The 20053-nt window shown below is 45.9% G+C and overlaps 1 protein-coding gene across 2 annotated transcripts in view; it reads left to right on the top strand.

The window, feature by feature from the left end:
* Positions 1 to 16309, top strand: part of LOC147663445 (uncharacterized) — a 60555-nt gene extending 44246 nt beyond the window's left edge. Inside the window, exon 4 of one of the 2 annotated variants that reach the window (XM_086950450.1) lies at positions 13673 to 16309. In XM_086950450.1, the coding sequence (XP_086806576.1) occupies positions 14201 to 15790 (1590 nt within the window). In that variant the 5' untranslated portion in view covers positions 13673 to 14200 and the 3' untranslated portion in view covers positions 15791 to 16309. The remainder of the gene's footprint in view (positions 1 to 13672) is intronic. The other variant, XM_086950449.1, reaches the window with a different exon arrangement.
* Positions 16310 to 20053: the final 3744 nt, after the last annotated feature.

The following is a 20053-nucleotide window of genomic DNA, read 5'->3' as shown; positions in this document are numbered from 1 at the left end:
CAAGATGGCAAGAGAGAGATGAGGTTCTGTGTGGACTACAAAGGTCTCAATGCTGTCACCAGGACAGATGCACACCCAATTCCAAGGGCAGATGAGCTCATTGATAGACTGGCTTCTGCCATGTTTTTGAGCACGTTTGATCTGACAGCTGGCTATTGGCAAATCAGATTAGCTGAGGAGTCTAAGGCCAAAACAGCATTCTCAACCCCAGGAGGTCATTACCAATTTGTGGGGATGCCCTTTGGTCTGAAGAATGCACCTGCCACTTTCCAAAGGTTGGTGAACCAAGTCCTTACTGGGTTGGATGACTTTTGTGCAGCATATCTAGACGATATAGTTGTATTTAGCTCCACCTGGGAGGATCACCTGAGCCACCTGAAAAAGTACTAGAGTCTCTGCAAAAGGCAGGCCTCACTATCAAGGCTACTAAGTACCAGATAGGGCAGAGTACAGTTGTATACCTGGCCCACCTTGTAGGTGGAGGTCGGGTTCAACCACTGGAGAGTAAGATCCAGACCATCAAGGACTGGGCTCCTCCAACCACCCAGACTCAGGTCAGAGCTTTCTTAGGCCTGACTGGGTACTACAGGAAGTTTGTTAAGAACTATGGGTCCATTTGGACTCCTCTTAATGTCTTGACATCCAAGAAGATGCCCAAAAAGGTTCAGTGGACAGGAAACTGTCAAAAGGCATTTGATGACCTGAAGCAGGCCATGTGCTCTGCACCTATCTTAAAGAGTCCTGACTACTCCATAATGTTCATTGTCCAAACAGATGCTTCTGAGTTGGGGGTGGGAGCTGTGCTTTCACAATTTAATGTAGATGGTCAAGACCAGCCCATTGCTTTTATTAGCAGAAGGCTGACCCCTAGAGAGAAACGTTGGTCAGCCATTGAGAGGGAGGCCTTTGCTGTGGTGTGGGCCCTGAAGAGGTTGAGACCATACTTATTTGGAACTCACTTCAAGATTCAGACCGACCGTAAGCCCCTCTTGTGGCTAAATCAGATGAAGGGTGAAAACCTCAAACTGCTCAGGTGGTCCATTTCCCTACAGGGGATGGACTTTACAGTGGAGCACCGCCCAGGGACTGACCATGGTAATGCAGATGGTCTCTCCAGGTACTTCCACTTAGAACAAGAAGACACAACTGGTCAAGGTTAGTCTATTGTCCCTGCGTTTGGGGGGGTTGTGTAGGAGAGTAGAGTCTGCTATCCTATGGTCACCCCAACTTTTGCTTTTTGCTTCACTGTTTTTTTACTTAATGTGGCTGTGGGCCTGCCAATCAGACCCACAGCCTGCTGTTCTCTCTCTAAATTTATGCCAATGCACTTTAGGTGCATTACCAATTGGAACATGGATCACCTTGTTAGCCCCTGTACAGTGTACCCTAGGTACCAAGGGCATAGGTGCATCCAAGGCCTACCAGGGGCTACAGCATGTATTATGCCACCCCTGGCCTGGCCTTACAATTTGACACAACTGGCTGATCTCTCAGCTGGGGCAAGGTGGTGTAATCACCCTTTGCTTTAGGTATTGTATCTCTATATCTAACATATACAAGGACACACAGTAACCTATAAGTCACTCCTATGGCAGGCCTTATCAGTCCTGGAGGCAGAGTGCTTGGTTATGTGTGAGATGGTGCTCTAGCATTAGCTGAGCCCGTCTGCAGCTTTCGGAACCATGTCCTTTAGCTGTTTCCTGATAGCGTCATACCATATACTCTTAAGTGCATTATGAACCTCGCGGTTAAATGCTAACTCTGGTTTGACATTATCAAAACATGTCGAGTAAGGTGTCATACGAATTGGAATACTACCCCCTCGCCAATTCTGGCGACGGGGGTACATTCCACCCTTCTAGAGGGACACGACATGTACAGAAACTGAACCCCGGTTAAAGTTAAATAGAGCCTCAGCATCACAAAATGGATGCTGCCACCACATACACAAGTCTGACCTCCTGCTGCTGGGAGTCCTTCCAGCGAGGGAGGCTTGGACAAAGGGTTTCCTGCCTTGGGAGGTGCTAGCACCACCCCAGACATGATTTTGTATATCTGGTTAGGTAGGACTAAATAGAAACAGACATGCCCGGGGCACACAAGGTGTCCACGTGCATAGGGCAGTTCAAACCGGTGCCGGGGCTCTCCAGCCCCTGCTCTGGCGTGAAACTGGACAAAGGAAAGGGGGTGTAACCACCCCCCTTCCTGGTCCCACCCATAGGAGGGACCTAGTAGGTAGTCCAGCCCCTAGAATTGGTTTAAAAGTAGGAGCTGAGTCCCAAGACTGCAGATTACCCTGAAATTCGACTACATAAGAAGACACCCTGGACCTTCGACGTTCTGCTGCTCAGAAGACTGAAGAATCTCCTTTGTGGCCAAGGAGTGACCACCCTGTGAATACAGGCACCATCCAGCGATCAACGACTGCTTTGCCGCCGCCTCCTGCCGGAGCCCGAGCCCAGTGCCTGACAAGAACCAGACTCCCAGACATCTAACAGCCCGATCCACAGTCCCTGCAAAGCTGAGACGAGTGGAGGCGACCTGCGATGTGGGACCGGACCTCTTGGAAAGTCCAAGAGAAGCTGACTGCGCAGCACCTGAGGCACCCTCACTGCTGTGCTTGGGGTCTTGAGAAGCCCCACCACCGAGCTACATTTGCACCAAGGACCAGCCCTCCAGCTCTGACGAGATCTGCGTGGGACCCTTTTGCTTTGTTCCACTCGACGCGCCTTCCCGGTTGCTGGCCCGCTGGCTAGTGCCCATTTTGGCGGCCAAGCGACAACTTTCTACCACTGGTCTGTTTTCTCCAGACTGGCCCTTGCTGCTCCTAAAAGCAGCACCCCCTCTTACCTTGCTGGTTAGAGTGAGAAGCCTTCTTTGTTTCCTGCGTGGCTTGCATTAGCCAAGGCCTGTTTGCTCCGATCAAGAACCCGACGCCGCCAACAGCTAGAGCCTTTATAGGACAGCTCGTGAGTGACTCCTGGTCGTCGTCATCATCGCCTGGTCCACGTGGCTGAAGAGACAAGCTTCACGACATCACCTGTTTGCACCCGACAACGCCTGGTTCCTTCCTGGTTCCATGCCGGTCACTGGCTAGTGACTTTGAACATGTCCCCTCTGCTTTCAGGTCTTCAACTCTTCAGATCCTCCCTTGGATCCATCGGAACTCTTCACATCAGGTCACCTGCAGCTTCAACACTCCAAGGCTCCATCTGAACTCCTGCAGAATCCCGACACACATTGGCACCACTGCACCCGCTTCCTGTGGGTGAGGTAACGCTGGCACTCCGGTGCTCCCGAGTAGTTTAGCTCTCCTAGTGTCCAGATTCCAAAGGGTTAAGTTCTAGACTGACCAGAAGACTTCCTGCCTTTAACTTTAAAACTTTTCCGCATCCATTGACTTCAATGTGAACTGCTTCTAACTTTGCGCACTGCAAACCAGATCTCGTGGGCCTCCTAGTTCCTAACTGTAGTTCGATCCTCGTAGCCCCAGCAATTCCCAAGGCCCTAGGCCTTATTTCCTTTCGACTCGTGGTACTTATACCACTTCTTCAGTATATGGTTTTAGGGGCCACCAGGGCCTATCCATATTTTGTTTAACTTTGTATACTTATCAATTGAATTGTTTTAACATGTTTGCTTCTGTGCTCATAAAGAGTTCAGGGGACTATTTGTAGTAATAAATACATATATATTTTGAATATATATCCTGTGTGGTGTCCTTTCACTTGGTGTTCAAGGGGTTACATATGGTAATACAGCCGGCTTCACATGCCAAAAGAGTTTAGCCTAAGATTGCTCTGTCCATGCTACCTCTAGGATAGCTGGTCTATAAGGTTGATTTACAACAAATCACCATAAGGGTTGTTTGGACTGATACAAGGTGATCACTAGAACTAGTGAACATCATATATCAGTCCAACTTCTGACAGAGGCTGCAACAGCCCTTGCGGGCGCCCATGGTCCGTTTTCATGGTTGCGCAGATCTCGCAGGCAGCGACCCAATTCTTGACGTCCGCTCTCATGGAAGGCCACCCGAACTGTCTGCCCAGGCTATCAGTTGTCTTTTCGATTCCAAGATGCCCTGCGCAAGGGGAATCGTGACACCAGCAGAATGCTTGCTTACGAAGCTGTGGCGTCGGTAACACCAGGCGGCAACCGTTCATAGGTATGCCATCTCTGACCTGCCACTCCTTATGGCACTTAAGCCATGTTCTCCAAGTGGAAGAGCGAACACCAAGCTGAACCCCTTTAAGAAAAGCCTCAGACTGTATAGCTCCCAACACCACCTCCGGACTGAGTATGGAATGGACGGGGGCAGGAAGCGGCGCAGCGATGGTTGATTGCCTGGAAAGAGCGTTGGCTTTCCTGTTGTCCTTACCGGGTCTGTATGTAATGTGGAAATGAGAACCGGGGATGAACAGCATCCATCTCATCTGACGGGGGGAAAGGTGTCTCGCCGCCGTCATGAACTGTAGGTTCCGATGGTCCGTAAATACAGTTACCACGTGTCTGGCTACCATCAATAAATGCCTCCACTCAGTGAAGGCATCCTTTATAGCCAACAGCTCCTTTTCTGCGATGTGGTAATTTCTTTCAGCGTCGTTCAGCTTTCGGGACATGAAGGCCACCGGGTGGAGTATACCAGAGGGAGCGTGTCGTTGCGAAAGAATGACCCCCAAAGCAACTTCGGATGCATCCGCCTCCACCGTATAAGGCAGCTCTGGGTCAGGATGGGCTAGAACGGTAGCCGTAACAAACGCCCTCTCAGGGCCACAAAAGCTTCCTGTGCTTCGAGGATCCACCTGAACGTCTGGGATTTCCTCAGTAAGTCCGTGATAGGAGCCACAAGCCCAGAGAAGCCATCGAAGAACCTCCTATAAAAGTTGGCGAACCCGATGAAACACTGCACATCCTTAACACACTGAGGGGTAGGCCAGTCTTCCACCGCCTTGACTTTGCGTTGTGCCATCTCCTGTCCAGAAGGACTCAACATTACTCCCAGGAATTCCACAGATGTGACATGGAAATCACATTTGCTGAGTTTGCAGAACAGCATTTTCTCCCGAAGTATTCTTAATACTGAAGATGCGTGTTTTACGTGATCCTCCACTGTGTCAGAATAGATGAGAATGTCGTTGATGTAAACGACGACATATATATCCAGGATATCGCATAACACATCGTTTAGGAAGTATTGAAAGGCCGCAGGGGCATTGCAGAGCCCAAACGGCATCACAAGGTATTCGAAGAGTCCGAATCTGGTTTTGAATGCAGTTTTCCATTCGTCGCCGCTCCTCATGCGCACGAGATGGTAGGCCCCCGTGAGGTCGAGCTTGGTATAGATCTTGGCCTTTTTTACCTGTTCCAACAGGACGTTTATGAGAGGCAAGGGGTATCTGTTCTTGACCGTGTTGGCGGTCAGCGCCCTAAAGTCTACACAGGCCCTCAATTCCCCATGCGCTTTAAGGATGAAGAAAAAGGGCAAGGCTGCTGGGGATTTAGACGGCCTGATGAATCCAAGACTAAGCAGTTTATCCAGGTAGGAGCGTAGATGGAGGTTTTCGGGTTCGATCAAGGTGCAGAACCTCCTGCTGGGCACACTTGCCCCAGGAACCAAGTCGATCTGGCAGTCGCACACCCGATGCGGGGGGAGCACCTCCGCTTGAATATCATCGAACACGTCCGTATAACCCAGATAGTTCAACGGGAAGGACCACAGCCGTTTCCGCTGCCGTGGCTACCATCTGTGTTGAGGTAGTATCCTGGACAGGGTGTTCAGGAGCCATACTGCAGCGTAGGAGACAATACGGAGAGTCCTTGCGTATCTCACCGTTGTCCTAGTTGATGGATGGGTTGTGTTTCCTGAGCCATGGCAACCCCAAAATTATTCCGTACTGAGGAGCTCTTATGATGCTAAAGTCGATCACCTCCTCATGCCAGTCTCCAAACCATACATGAACACCTCCAGTGCCTTGACAGATCGGACCTGAGACCAGCTTACGCCCATCCACAGCGTATACGTCCTCAGGGAACTCCTTGGCAAGAAGGTCAATACCCAGAAGTTGCGCCTCTGCTTCATCCATGAACTGACCGGTGGCCCCAGAATCGACCATGGCCACCACAGGAACGCAGTCCGCCTGTACCCCCACCTGAATGTCAATGAATAGATGCTGGAGACGCCCGCGAACCATGCGGGACAAAGAAGGGATGCTAATGTGACTCCAAGATGCCCCTTCGCTATTCAGGGAGTCCGTTAGTTTTCCGCCGGAGCATCCACCACAGCTGTCACCGATCTGTTAGTCCGATATCTACTGAACTTCGGTTTCGCTGGGCATTCCCTCACAAAATGTCCTTTCTTTCCACAAAACAGGCAGAGACCTTGTTTGCGGTGCGATTCTTTTTCAGCAGAAATAAGACTAGCCCTGATAGCCCCAATATCCATCGGTTCAGCCCGGGGAGACGATTGAGCGTCGGTAGGTCCTTGCAACCCTAATGGGGGCGCTGACTTCCCCTTTCTCTTGTGATTGCCTCTCCGCTCGCCCAATCGATGATCCAGGCGTAGTACCAGACTAATGAGATCCTCATAGGTCTTGGGCTGTGGGTCGATTTGCGCAATAACGTCTTTCAATTCATCGTTCAACACCTGGTGAAAGAGCGCAGTTTGTTTAGATGAGGGCCACTTGGTCTCTGCCACCAACCGCCTGAAGTTGTTCAAATACTGCAAAAGATCGCCACTGCCCTGGCGAAGTTCCAGCAGTTCTCTGTCAGCTGTATATGAATTAGCCCTCGGTCGAACACCTTCGCAAATTCTTCCTGAAAGCCGGCCCAGTCAAATAGGAGGGGGTCGTCACGACTCACCAGCGGAACAGCCCATTGGGCGGCGTTTCCTACCAGGTATGAGATAAGGAATGCCACCCTTGCTTGGTTAGTGGGAAACGACTTCGGTTTACAGGAGAGATGTAAGGCCACTTGCGATAAGAACACTTGCACCATGCTGGGATCCCCGCTGTATCTCTCTGGTGTGGCAAGAGGAATGGATACGGGTATTTCCACCACCACAGAAGATGGAGAGACCTGTGAAGGAGTACCAGCACTGAAAGGGTTCCTTTGCAAAGTTTCTATTCTGGTCCGCAAGTCAGCTGTTTCTTGCCGTGAGGTAGCCAATTCGCTCTGAATGGCCGCCAGCGCAGCCAAGACTTCATCCATGTTGGCTTTGTGTCGCCAAGCCGATCAGGAGGAAGATAAAGTACGTATGTCGGATATTATGTAATCACCCGGTATTCCTCAGGAGCGATTTAGCGACACTGTGACGAACAGATACAGAATAACACCAATCGTAGGTAAAAGGGGTGTTTTAATGGTGAAGAAAGGTACACACTGATTATGATAGCCTATGGCAAAATGAAAGCAGATAGTCTCGAAATTAGGGATCTATAGTTAATCATAGGTACGATACCACTGGTTGTGTAGTCTCTCATCCCCTCTGTCTCAGTCTGCACAAATGAGTAACTTAAATCAGAACCAACCGTCCTCTGCATGAGTACCAGTCCTGGTACTCGCCAACGGAGGGCACTGTGCAAAGTAACGGCCGACAATGATGCTCGTGTGCCTTCCCTGTTTATCCAGTAGCCAAGGGAACTCATTATTCAATACGTGATGTAGTTCCTTACACCTCACATCCACCGCGGGAATACCAAGCCTGGCACTCAACTGCGGGAGTGGCACGTTGTTCCAAGAGAGCAGCCACTCTATCTTGGGGGAGTAACGATAGCAGTGGGTGCGCTTGGAAACACGGAACACCTTCCTCAGTGAGCGTTAGCTTGCGGAAACCGCGGGATTGCCAAGCCTGGCACTCTACCACGTCTCTACGCAAGGAAACCCCAAGGGAGCCTCCGCTCAACCTTGAGATGCCAATAGTTCAAGGGGGATTACATAGACGCAGGAAAACACCTCCTGGCGTGCGTCTCTGAGAGCCTCCACGGGAGCGCCAAGCCTGACACTCAACCGCGAGGAATCTGATCAAAGCGTAAGAGAGCAGCCACTCTATCTTACCTTTCCACTGGGACAATACACGGTCTATGAACACAGCAACCTCTGCTGTCCGTGACTTGGAAACTCCAAACAAGACGTGCGCAGGCAGGATTCAATATATCCAACGCTCATTCTCCATCATGGGCTTCTTTCATGGGCAGATGCTATCACGCTTGCTCTGCACTTAGCCTTCTGGTTCTTGTAGTCCGTTCAAGCTCCGATTTCCGTCTTATGCTGCAAAAGACGAAGGGGAAGGAGCAATTCCTGACACATAAATTCATCTGGGTATAACAATCTCAGTACAGACCCGATAATAATTGGATCTATTTCTGCCGGAAGGCTGTATCTCATCATAATAGATGTGATAGCTGTGGGTATAGTACTTGAGCCGATTGACATAAGACCATCGACAATGGCCAAAGAGGAAAATGAGATAACTACATCCTTTGCTGAGCCTGGGACTGCTACTCATTTAACATTTATTATATCTTCTCTTATAATTGAGGAGTGCCTAATTTCCCTAAAGCAATGAATGACCTTATTTTTGCAGTAATTCGCGATCTTCCGACCAGCCTTTAGCAATCTAGGGACTTTTCTTAGATATATTTCGTGATTTTTGTCTTGCTGAGGTCCCATATAGATTCCATTTACTATTTTGCCCATACCTACTGACCCCCAGAACCAAACATACAAGAACATTTATCTGATGGTGGGGTTACTTTCTTTGAAACCCCCTATCCTCCTCCTTACCCTGTGGAGGGCAGGTACGGACCTCAACCTATATACATATGCATTACTAGCCAAGTAATTTTTCTCGTGGACGAATTGATTCAAGATGGGCCTAGGCCATGGGTCATGATGGATCTTGTTTGAACTAAGAGGGATAGGCCTTCCTCTTTCCCCCTCAAAGGGCCCAGAGTCTAGGAGTGAAGGGTTCCTTTAGAGAATAGGTGGATAACCAATATCAACTTCCCTCATATTTGGGTTATCGCTCTTGCCCTTTCCTGCTAGATCTGTGATCTCCTTCCTTAGGACAGCCACCTCTTCTCGCAAAGACTCAGTGGTGGGTTTTAGAGCCTGAACCACACCAGCTAGCTCGGAGTTCCCACTGTCTTGGTCAGCCGCCCCACCTACCACTTCCCTATGAGCCCTTTCCATGAGGGCTTCAAATCTATTTTTGCACTCTTTTTAAGGTACATATAATCCTCACTGGTGTCCTGGGTATCGCTAGATTGTGTCACTATATTTGTGTTTGGCGTTAAACTGAGGGGGCAGCTTCTAGGCTTCTTACCAGTATTGACATTTTTTAACATAGGTGGAATTTACAGGTACACTTTTTTTCTTACTTCCCGGTGCATGGGTGGGAAATTTGATACTAAACTAGGATTGCGGTCAATGCTGGGAGAGTTTTCCACGTGGGCAGGGGGCATCGTAGATTCTGAGGTTGCTATCTCATAGCATTCCGAAAACAAGGTCTCAATCCTATCTATTGATTCATGGCAGATACCACAAGTGCCCCTCTTTTTTGAACGGAGAGCTCCATGAGCTTTATCTTGCCCTTTACTTTCCCCATGATTCTATATGCCCTTAAGGGGGGTAATAGATGGGACAGATGCTTCTTCTGAACTCCCACCCTACCCAGTTACTGACAACAAATCACTGTATCCAACCAAAATGGACGAACCCCTCCCTCTCCCAATTCCCTTGTGAATCCACTAGATACAATTGATCCAGTCTGTCCAAAAAGCAATGGTATAGGAACAGTACTAGTGTGAGGAACAACATTTCCACAGTGAGTCCCCCGTAAATCCAACAGTACATTTAAAATGCAGAGTTCAATAGCATGGCAGCCAGTCAATCAGGCAGTCCATGTCGACCACTCGCGACAGAACCATGGGATGTGGCCCTGCCTCTTCCTGGTTCTGAAGGGTGCAAATGGCCCGCCCTTGGCCTGGGCATCGCCTGGGCACGACGGCCTGTGCCCTGCACCGCTGGAGCCCTGTGATGAATTTGAGCGCCTCCTGCCGCTAAACGAATCTGCCGCAGGGCACGTTAGGGGATGGAGTCCCCTTGGCGCAGGCAGGCAGAGAAGGACAGAGGATCGTCGGAAGCGCCAGAGGAAAGCGGCTGCAGTGGCTCGAAATTGGTAGAGCCAGTGACGGACACGTGATCACGTGACACGGAGTCCTGGATACTTGCCGGTATGTGAAGACTTGGCAAGCACAAGGTCCTTGATTATTGAAGTGAAGACTGAGAATAGAGACCCCATTTTTCACCCTGATGAAATTGCTGACACAGGAACAATGAAACATGTCGGTCCATTCTAAGCAGATAATGGTGGTACATAATTAACCATTTTTAATGGGAAGTTTTGCAGCACCGGAATAAAACAGACAGCCAGCAAAACTTCACCGGTTTTACCTCTCCTTTTCTTTTGTTGGGGTCTTAGGTGTATTTTCACACACCTTGGTTTACAGTAGTATTTGTATGTGTACACTGTCTGTCTATTTCTGTCTATTCTCACATATGCACAGTTATAATTTGTTGTGTTTGTTCTGTTCTTCACACAGAGAGAGTGACCAATGATGAGAAGAGGGTATACCGGCAATTGCTAGCCGGGAACCCCCTCGGGTGATACGTCCGTGAGGCACTCTCTCTGCTCTCTCACACTTTTTCTGTACCCTGTGTGGGGTGACCTGTGCTTACATGTTGCTTTTTGTAAATGTAGCATCTTGACCTGGGGAACTGAGGTGAGCGACACACCGAGGGTACCAACAATTATATTGGATCCTTACCCACAGGGTCAGTATAGTGATGTTTCAGGACTAGGTAGGGCTCTTTTGTTGACAGAGAAGGTCAGAGATCAGCTCTTATTGGTCAAGTTAGCGGGTCCAAAGGAGGTGTCACAAACGCATCAGTGGTGACTGCAAGGGAATGTTCAGGGTAAGGGGCAGAGATAAGGTGAAGGTGTTAGTATCGAGTCATGTATTTCAGTGGTCTCTGCTTAAGGGGTGTGAAGACAGCTCAGACTATTATGACGACAACTGTCATTGAATCATATGGAAAGGGTAATGGTAAATGAATGCTGTTGGGTAATCTGATGAAGATGGATGTGGAGGAGGGGAAAGGAATGGAGCAATACAAGTATTGGGGAGAGGGGGGATACAGAACAAGGTACCTGTGGGATGCCTAAAGGGCTAGGAAGAGCTTGGGTCTGGGAGAGTTTGATGAGTGAGGAAAATGTCATCAAGTAATTCTAGGCTTCGTTCAGATACTTGAATTAGGATAATCCCATTACTATGAAGAGCGATGGTTGCCTCTGCTTTGCAAACAATAGAGGGAGTTACCGAGAGACTGAGACCGTGGGGGGCTTTAGTGGATGCAGTGATCCGGAGCAGAGAGCAAAGGGCTTTCCTTCATTGTGCTGATCTTGTAGTGTAAAAGATAATGGGGCAGATGCATCAAGCATGTTTTCCCTTCGCAAACGGCCGATTCACAGAATCAGCCGTTTGCGAGCGCCAAAAAATGCTCTTCTGATGCAGCAAACCCTATTTTGGGTAACCTGTTACCGACTCGCAAAACGGGTTTATGATTCCCTATTAGGAAGTTTTGAACAAAAATACAGGAGTAGCAACCCGTCAACCGTGTTGGAATTGGGGTAGAGAAAGGGGGAAGGGCATGTTTAGGACATCCCTTCTTAATACCAAACAGCATGCGTATGCATGAATGTTTAACGACCGAAATGCGGTCGGAAAACATTCACAAAACATTTGCATTCTACCACCTACTTCAAGTAGGTGGTAATCAATTTGCAAATAGGAAGGGGTCCCCAAGGGACCCCTTCTCCTTTGTGAATGTCTGTAAATGCATTTTCTAAGAACAGGCAGTGATCCCATGGACCACTGCCTGCTCTTAGAAAATGAAAGGACACGTTTTCATTTTCTCTTTTGTAAAGCATCCCGTTTCCCTTTAATGAAACGGGGCTGCTTTTCAAAAAAAGATTGCTTTATTTAAAAGCAATCACGGACATGGTGGTTTGTTGACCCCAGCAGGCCACCATTCCTGTGATTTTTGCGATTCATAGGAGGTCGCAAATTGCGACCTACCTCATTAATATTCATGAGGTAGGTCATTTGCAATCCCCTAGGTATCGCAGAAAGTGTTACACTTTCATGCAATCTGATTTGCGATTTTCGAATTGCGAATCGCAAGGATTCGCAATTAGGAAATCGCTAAACGGTTTGTTGATGCATCTGGCCCTCGTAACTTATGCTAGCTCCTTTAGTCGTGCAAACATAGGGGCTGGAAATAAGGGTTACTAGTTGAAATTTGAGAAGCCTGTGTTTGAAGTTTGAGAAAACGCGTTTACATAGTTTAGGAGGGTATATGATAGTGTAAGAATTACAACCGTCTGGAACTAGTTGGAGTCTACAGATCTATGAGAAAGGGAATCCATGGCTAAGGGCTCCAAATTTCCAGAGTGGAAAGAGGGGAGGGACCGGGTTACAGAATGCTCACGTGGGGGGAAGCTGAGGGGAAGAGAGGGGAAAGGGGTATGGTCATATGAAGTAAGGAAGGGATGGGGCAAATCATGGGGTAACTGGAGGAAAGTTCCATGACTCCATTCTACAAAGGCAGCCCTTAAACAACAGCATCATGACAGGAGATGTCCAGAGAGAAGAAGGTACTTTTTCTGTTCTGGGCTTCCCAGCGTTATATGCATGTGATTACTAGGTGGAGATCAGCAAATCCTGAAGGGAAGGACCAGGTGCGATTACAAAAAAAGGGAAGTTGAAATACATTAGGTCAAACTAGATTATGCAATTAGGAAGATAGAATCCGAATTAGAGGGATAGGAGAGATGTGATGAACAGTGGCCTAGATACACTTGGAAATTCGATAGACCGAACCAGTTTGGAAATCTACGCAGAATTAGTAAAAAGCATCATTGTAAGATGGCCGCCAGCATGGAAATACTTTGAAGCTATAGAACATGATAGTCTTTCTTTCATGTCCATAAGAGGGACATGCTAAATCTTAGGTCAATATCTAGATTTCTAGAGTCTTAGAGGCGCCGCTTTATATGGGGAGAGGGTCGATATATGATGCAGGGCCTACAATGCCCAGATAGAGCCCCAAGGGTCCCAAACACAATCAGCGCACAAAAGGCCCACTTAATCAGGCTTTGAGAAAACAGCGAAGGTAATACTCTTGAAAAAATAGTTAGCAGTGAATGAAACCAGGCACCTCTGTGGACAATAAGATTTGATGTATAACAAAGCATTTTGATGTCCACTTTGCTGTCTTGAGTCTTTCAGATCCATCTCTTACTCCAAGAGTTGTTCTTATTTTATAAAAAACCTTGACCATATGCATCTACCTAAACCTGTAACTAGGATATGAGTGCTATGCGAGCACCCTTTTTTTGCTAAGTTTCTCTATGAACACCTTTGCTGAAATAAATAAGATGTGGCATATTCAAAGGAACTTTTATGAAAATATCTCTGTATGGTAAAATATGTCTTCATAAGTTTCAACAATAATAATAAATGAGATCCTTTTACAATCAATTAAAAATTGTATAGGTACATTCCAGTATTTTCCATTTAAGTAATTTAAATCTCTTTTCATCCAACAGAAAACAATCCTTGATTGTACAAAATATTTGAGAATAATGAAGCTAATACTGTAAATCTGCAAGAGCAAAGTCAGAAACATTACATTCCAGTATTCAGGAAAACATAACTGCCGACAGAGACAGCCGAACCTGAACATAAACTGACAGATCTTCAAAGTACCGTCATGGGCAATTTGTGGTTCTACGGGTCTCAGCTGTGCACCTCTGTGTCTCAAGAAGAAAAAAACACTCCTTGTGTAAATGTGTCCAATACCAGCTTTGATCATGAATTGGTTACAGCAGTGCTCAGCTTCCTAAAGTGATATCAGACCACCTTTCAGTGCTAGAGGTGTTTTGTGAACTCTTTCAGGCCTTTCCACAGCAACCAGCAAAAATCACAATGGAGTGAAGCCAGACAACTGAAAAATAAAAAATGAATGTGGCAAGTATTTGGTGACCTTTGCACTTTAGTGTTTAGTTGGAAAGAAAATAAGCAAAATACCACACACATACAGGTTGTGTGAGAATAACACAAGTGCTTTATCGGTCATGTTGGCCCTTCAGAAAGCACAGTCAAGAGATGTAGGAAAATACATACCCGACTCAGAGACACTAACTATGAAAGAAAAAACATACACTTGCAGTGAATGTGGAAGTAGTTTTACGGAATCATCTAAACTCAGGAATCATCAGCGAACACACACCGTGGAAATGCCATTCAAGTGCAGTGAATGTGGGAAGAGCTTTATAAATTTATCAAGCCTTAAACTGCATCAGCGAACACACACGGGGGAAAAGCCATTCAAGTGCAGTGAATGTGGGAAGAGCTTTATAAATTTACCAAGCCTTAAACTGCATCAGAGAACACACACAGGGGAAAAGCCATTCAAATGCAATGAATGTGTGAAGAGCTTTAGTCAATCTGCACACCTAAAACGGCATAAGGGAACACACACGGGGGAAAAGCCATTCAAGTGCAGTGAATGTGGGAAGAGCTTTATATGTTTATCAGAACTAAAAATCCATCAGAGAACACACACTGGAGAAAAACCATTCCATTGCAGTGAATGTCTGAAGAGCTTTAGTCAATTATCACACCTAAAAATGCATCAAAAAACACACACAGGGGAAAAACCATATCATTGCAGTGAATGTGGTAGTAGTTTTAGTGTCTCATCAAAATTAAAGGTACATCAACGACAACACACTGGAGAAAAACCATACCACTGCAGTGAATGTGGAAAAAGTTTTAGTTCCTCTTCAGGATTAATGTATCATCAACAAACACACACAGGGGAAAAACCATTCAAGTGCAGCGATTGTGGGAAGAGCTTTATAAATGTATCAGCCCTAAAACTCCATGAGACAACACACATGGGCGAAAAACCATATCATTGCAGTGAATGTCTGAAAAGCTTTAGTAAATTATCGGGCCTAGAAAAGCATCAGCGTACACACACAGGGGAAAAACCATATAATTGCAGTGAATGTGGAAGTAGTTTTAGGAATTTGTCAACATTAAGGAATCATCAGAGAACACACACTGGTGAGAAACCATACCATTGCAGTGAATGTGTGAAGAGCTTTAGTCAATTAACAGACTTGAAATACCATCAGACAAATCACACAGGGGAAAAACCATACAAGTGCAGTGAATGTGTGAAGAGCTTTTGTCGATTAACGTGCCTCGAACAGCATCAGAAAACACACACTGGGGAAAAACCATACCATTGCAGTGAATGTGGAAGTAGTTTTAGTGAATCCTCAACATTAAGGATTCATCAGCGAACACACACTGGAGAAAAACCATACCATTGCAGTGAATGTGGAAGTAGTTTTAGTCAATCTTCATCATTGAGAACTCATCAGCGAAGACACACTGGAGAAAAACCCTTCAAGTGCACTGAATGTGGAAGTAGTTTTAGTTACTCTTCATCATTAATGTGTCATCAACGAACACACACAGGGGAAAAACCATTCAAGTGCAGCGATTGTGGGAAAAGCTTTATATATTTATCACATCTAAAAGTCCATCAGAGAATACACACGGGTGAAAGACCATATCATTGCAGTGAATGTGTGAAGAGCTTTTGTCGATTATCAAGCCTAAAACACCATGAGAGAAAACACACAGGGTAAAAACCATTCAATTGCAATGAATGTGGGAAGAGCTATATATATTTATCAAGCCTAAACCTGCATCAGCTAACACAAACAGGGGAAAAAATCATTCCAGTGCAGTAAATATGGGAAGAGATTTGGTTACTTTTTAAACCTACATAGACATCAGGAAACACACACACAGGGGAAAAGTCATTCCAGTGTAATGACTATGTGAAAAGCTTCAGTCAATCTTCAAACCTACAAAGACATCAGCGAACACACCACCATCACTGAACACACATAGAAATATATTTAAACAACAGGAGAGGAAGGGTAAATCGAGATATCTCTTACACCCTTATATCAAATAATTCTTATAAACAACTAAAGAGAATCCCTAAACATCTAAAAAGTTACTGATGAGATGAGAATACCACCAATAGTTCATGCATTCCCTATATCACCAAATACCATATACCACATATTATAAAGTTGTGTCAACAGGTAAGTGATAGTATGCCCCGTGAGGAAAAAGAGAACCCTCAGGCACCCACACAAGGCAGGTAGCCAGTTGTCGTCATTGGGTTCTGGTTGTTAGTAAATGTGATAATTTACAAAACACTTTAAAGGTGAGGTTAAAATGAGTATCAACCACTCCTAACAAGACCTTTATTAGAAGGATGGTTCTGACTCAATTAAAAACAGTGTGAAAAATAAGCGGACAAATGGGGTTGTGTGATCTGAACCCCAATATCCTCAAAAGAGGTCGACATGTTTCAGCTATTTGGTCAGGTTCCGACCTAGCATTCCTCAGTACCTATCAAAGAAATGTATATTCGCACCTGGATGGAGGCGCACTCTAAGGGACCTACTCACCCCAGGTGGATACAATCAAACAGTGATTTGGAAGAGTTTACCAGTCAGTAGTCGCCGCACTGGAAGGTGCAATTGTATCCCTGCTATTTGCAAGTTTAGAATTTATTATATGACTACTTCCAGTGTAAAGAAAAGGAGAATCTCTCTCTTCAGGACTTCTTATTGCCCCATGGCGTACTTCCTGGATATGCGGCGGTGGAAAATCTTCACGCCAGCATCGACATGCTGTCGGCTCTCCGCTGTCCCACCTAATCCGAACTCCGCCGCAGTCCGTAAACTCCGCCGCATATCCAGGAAGTACGCCTTGGGACAATAAGAAGTCCTGAAGAGAGAGATTCTACTTTTCTTTACACTGGAAGTAGTCCTATAATAAATTCTAAACTTGCAAATAGCAGGGATACAATTGCACCTTCCAGTGCGGCGACTACTAACTGGTAAACTCTTCCAAATCACTGTTTGATTGTATCCACCTGGGGTGAGTAGGTCCCTTGGGGTGCGCCTCCATCCAGGTGAAAATATACTTTTTTTTGATAGGTCCTGAGGAATGCTAGGTCAGAACCTGACCAAATAGCTGAAATATGTCGACCTCTTTTTAGGATATTGGGGTTCAGATCACACAACCCTATTTGTCCGCTTATTTTTCACACTGTTTTTAATTGAGTCAGAACCACCCTTCTAATAAAGGTCTTGTTAGGAGTGGTTGATACTCATTTTAACCTCACCTTTAAAGTGTTTTGTAAATTATCACATTTACTAACAACCAGAACCCAATGACGACAACTGGCTACCTGCCTTGTGTGGGTGCCTGAGGGTTCTCTTTTTCTTCACGGGGCATACTATCACTTACCTGTTGCCACAACTTTATAATATGTGGTATATGGTATTTGGTGATATAGGGAATGCATGAACTATTGGTGGTATTCTCATCTCATCAGTAACTTTTTAGATGTTTAGGGATTCTCTTTAGTTGTTTATAAGAACACACATAGAAATAAACATAGAGCTGAGTGAATTTGGTAATAATTTAAGAACATTAACAATACTACTGACCTATCTGTGGGCATACACTGAAGGACAAAAGTACAGTTATTGCGAGATGAAGAAATTATACAAAATTATAAAATTACAATAATGCAGGATATTCAAATACCAGCTGCTAAAAAGCAGAGGATAGAAGACTGAACTAGTAGTAAAGAAGAAAACATATATATTTTTAAAAATATAAAATTGTCTATTCTCTGCTTTTGTTTATTTCCCTAAATCTAGGAAAAACTTGAAATATCAGGAAACCCTTTGGGAGACTAGCACAAAGTGGACTAAAAGTAAAGAAACATTGTTGGTTTTTATTCTGTGAGAGACTTATAACAAAAGAAATCCAAGCACACCTGGCCATGCTACCTGTAAAATCAACTCCATGATCATTGTTTGGACTAACAAGGGTATTTTCCGCTAATTTTAGTGATTAGTAATAAAGCATTTAAACCCAACACACTCAAAACAATTTAACAAGCACACAATAAATATTCTTCAGAGCTGGCTGTGGTTTTGCTCATTTAGTGCATCATTAATGGTTCTCTGACAGCGGCCAGAGAACAGTTTAGAAGAGCAGAAGTGAAAGCAGGTGAATGTGAGCTGCAGCTCTCTGGGTTAACCCTTGCAGTGAATGACATTTACCTCTGAAGCAGGAGAATGTGAGCTGCAGCTCTCTGGGTTAACCCTCGCAGTTCATGACATTTACCTCTGAAGCAGGAGAATGTGAGCTGCAGCTCTCTGGGTTGACCCTCGCAGTGCGTGACATTTACCTCTGAAGCAGGAGAATATGAGCTGCAGCTCTCTGGGTTAACCCTCGCAGTTCATGACATTTACCTCTGAAGCAGGAGAATGTGAGCAGCAGCTCTCTGGGTTAACCCTTGCAGTGCATGACATTTACCTCTGAAGCTGGAGAATGTGAGCTGCAGCTCTCTGGGTTAACCCTTGCAGTGCATGACATTTACCTCTGAAGCAGGAGAATGTGAGCTGCAGCTCTCTGGGTTAACCCTTGCAGTGCTGACATTTACCTCTGTAGCAGGAGAATGTGAGCTGCAGCTCTCTGAGTTAACCCTTTCAGTGCTGACATTTACCTCTGAAGCTCTGATGTAGAACAAATGATGATCATTTCCATCATCATTCAATGAAATCCGAGGAGACCGAGAAGTTGAAACATTTAAGTCCTGGTTTAGAACTCGGCGGACCGGTTACTCCATCACAACGGTGACAGATATAACATCCGCCGAAACAGTGGGATTAATATTTCAGCGGACGGGATATTCATCAACGTTGTGATGGAGTAACCTGTCCGCCGAGATCTAAATCAGGCCCTTGGTTATTCACAGGTTTCTGAAAGCTTGACGTTCAAGTAAAAATTGAATCTTGAACAGCAAATTATTCCAGCGCTTAACAAATAGAATTCAGAACTCTGCTTTACAGTTCTAGACCCTTGGCCTGAAAAAATAAATCTGTGTTTAGAAGAGAAGAAACATGAATGAAATTCATTATTCACTGAAATTATATTCTGGCTTTGTGTTTACAAGCAAAAAGGATCCCTCATTTTATATAAGCTTCAGCTGTGACAGCCAGGCTGAGTACTTCACTTCAGAAGAGTGCAGGATCAATAATGAAGGTCACAGAGCTGCAGCTGTGTGATAGCCAGGCTGAGTACTTCACTTTCGAAGAGTGCAGGATCAATAATGAAGATCACGGAGCTGCAGCTGTGTGACAGCCAGGCCGAGCACACTTCAGAAAAATGCAGGATCAGTAATGAAGATCGCAGAGCTGCAGCTATGTGATAGCCTGGTTGATCACAGCCAGGCCGAGCACACTTCAGAAAAATGCAGGATCAGTAATGAAGATCGCAGAGCTGCAGCTATGTGATAGCCTGGTTGATCACATAACTTGACTTCAGAAGAGAGCAGGATCAATAATGAAGGTCTCAGAGCTGCAGCTGTGTGACAGCCAGGCTGAGAACACTTCAGAAGAGTGCAGGATCAGTAACAAAGGTCACAGAGCTGCAGCTGTGTGATAGCCAGGCCGAGCACACTTCAGAAGAGTGCAGAATAAATAATGAAGGTCACATAGCTGCAGCTGAATGATAGCCAGGCCTAGCACACTTCAGAAGAGTGCAGGATCAATAATGAAGGTCACGGAGCAGCAGCTGAGTGATAGCCAGGCCAAGCACACTTCAAAGACTGCAGGATCAATAAAGTCGGTATCGGGCTTGCAACTGTGAGATAGCCAGGACAAATACTTCACTTCAGAAGAGTGCAGGATCAATAATGAAGGTCGCGGAGCTGCAGCAGTGTGATAGCCCGGCCGAGAACACTTCAGAGGAATGCAGGATCAATAATGAAGGTCATGGAGCTGCAGCTGTGTGATAGCCAGGCTGAG

Source organism: Lissotriton vulgaris, unplaced genomic scaffold (assembly GCF_964263255.1).
Source record: "Lissotriton vulgaris unplaced genomic scaffold, aLisVul1.2 SCAFFOLD_735, whole genome shotgun sequence".
Taxonomy (NCBI): domain Eukaryota; kingdom Metazoa; phylum Chordata; class Amphibia; order Caudata; family Salamandridae; genus Lissotriton; species Lissotriton vulgaris.
The sequence above is the reverse complement of the archived record's forward strand: the minus strand, read 5'-3'. Positions and strand labels throughout refer to the sequence as shown.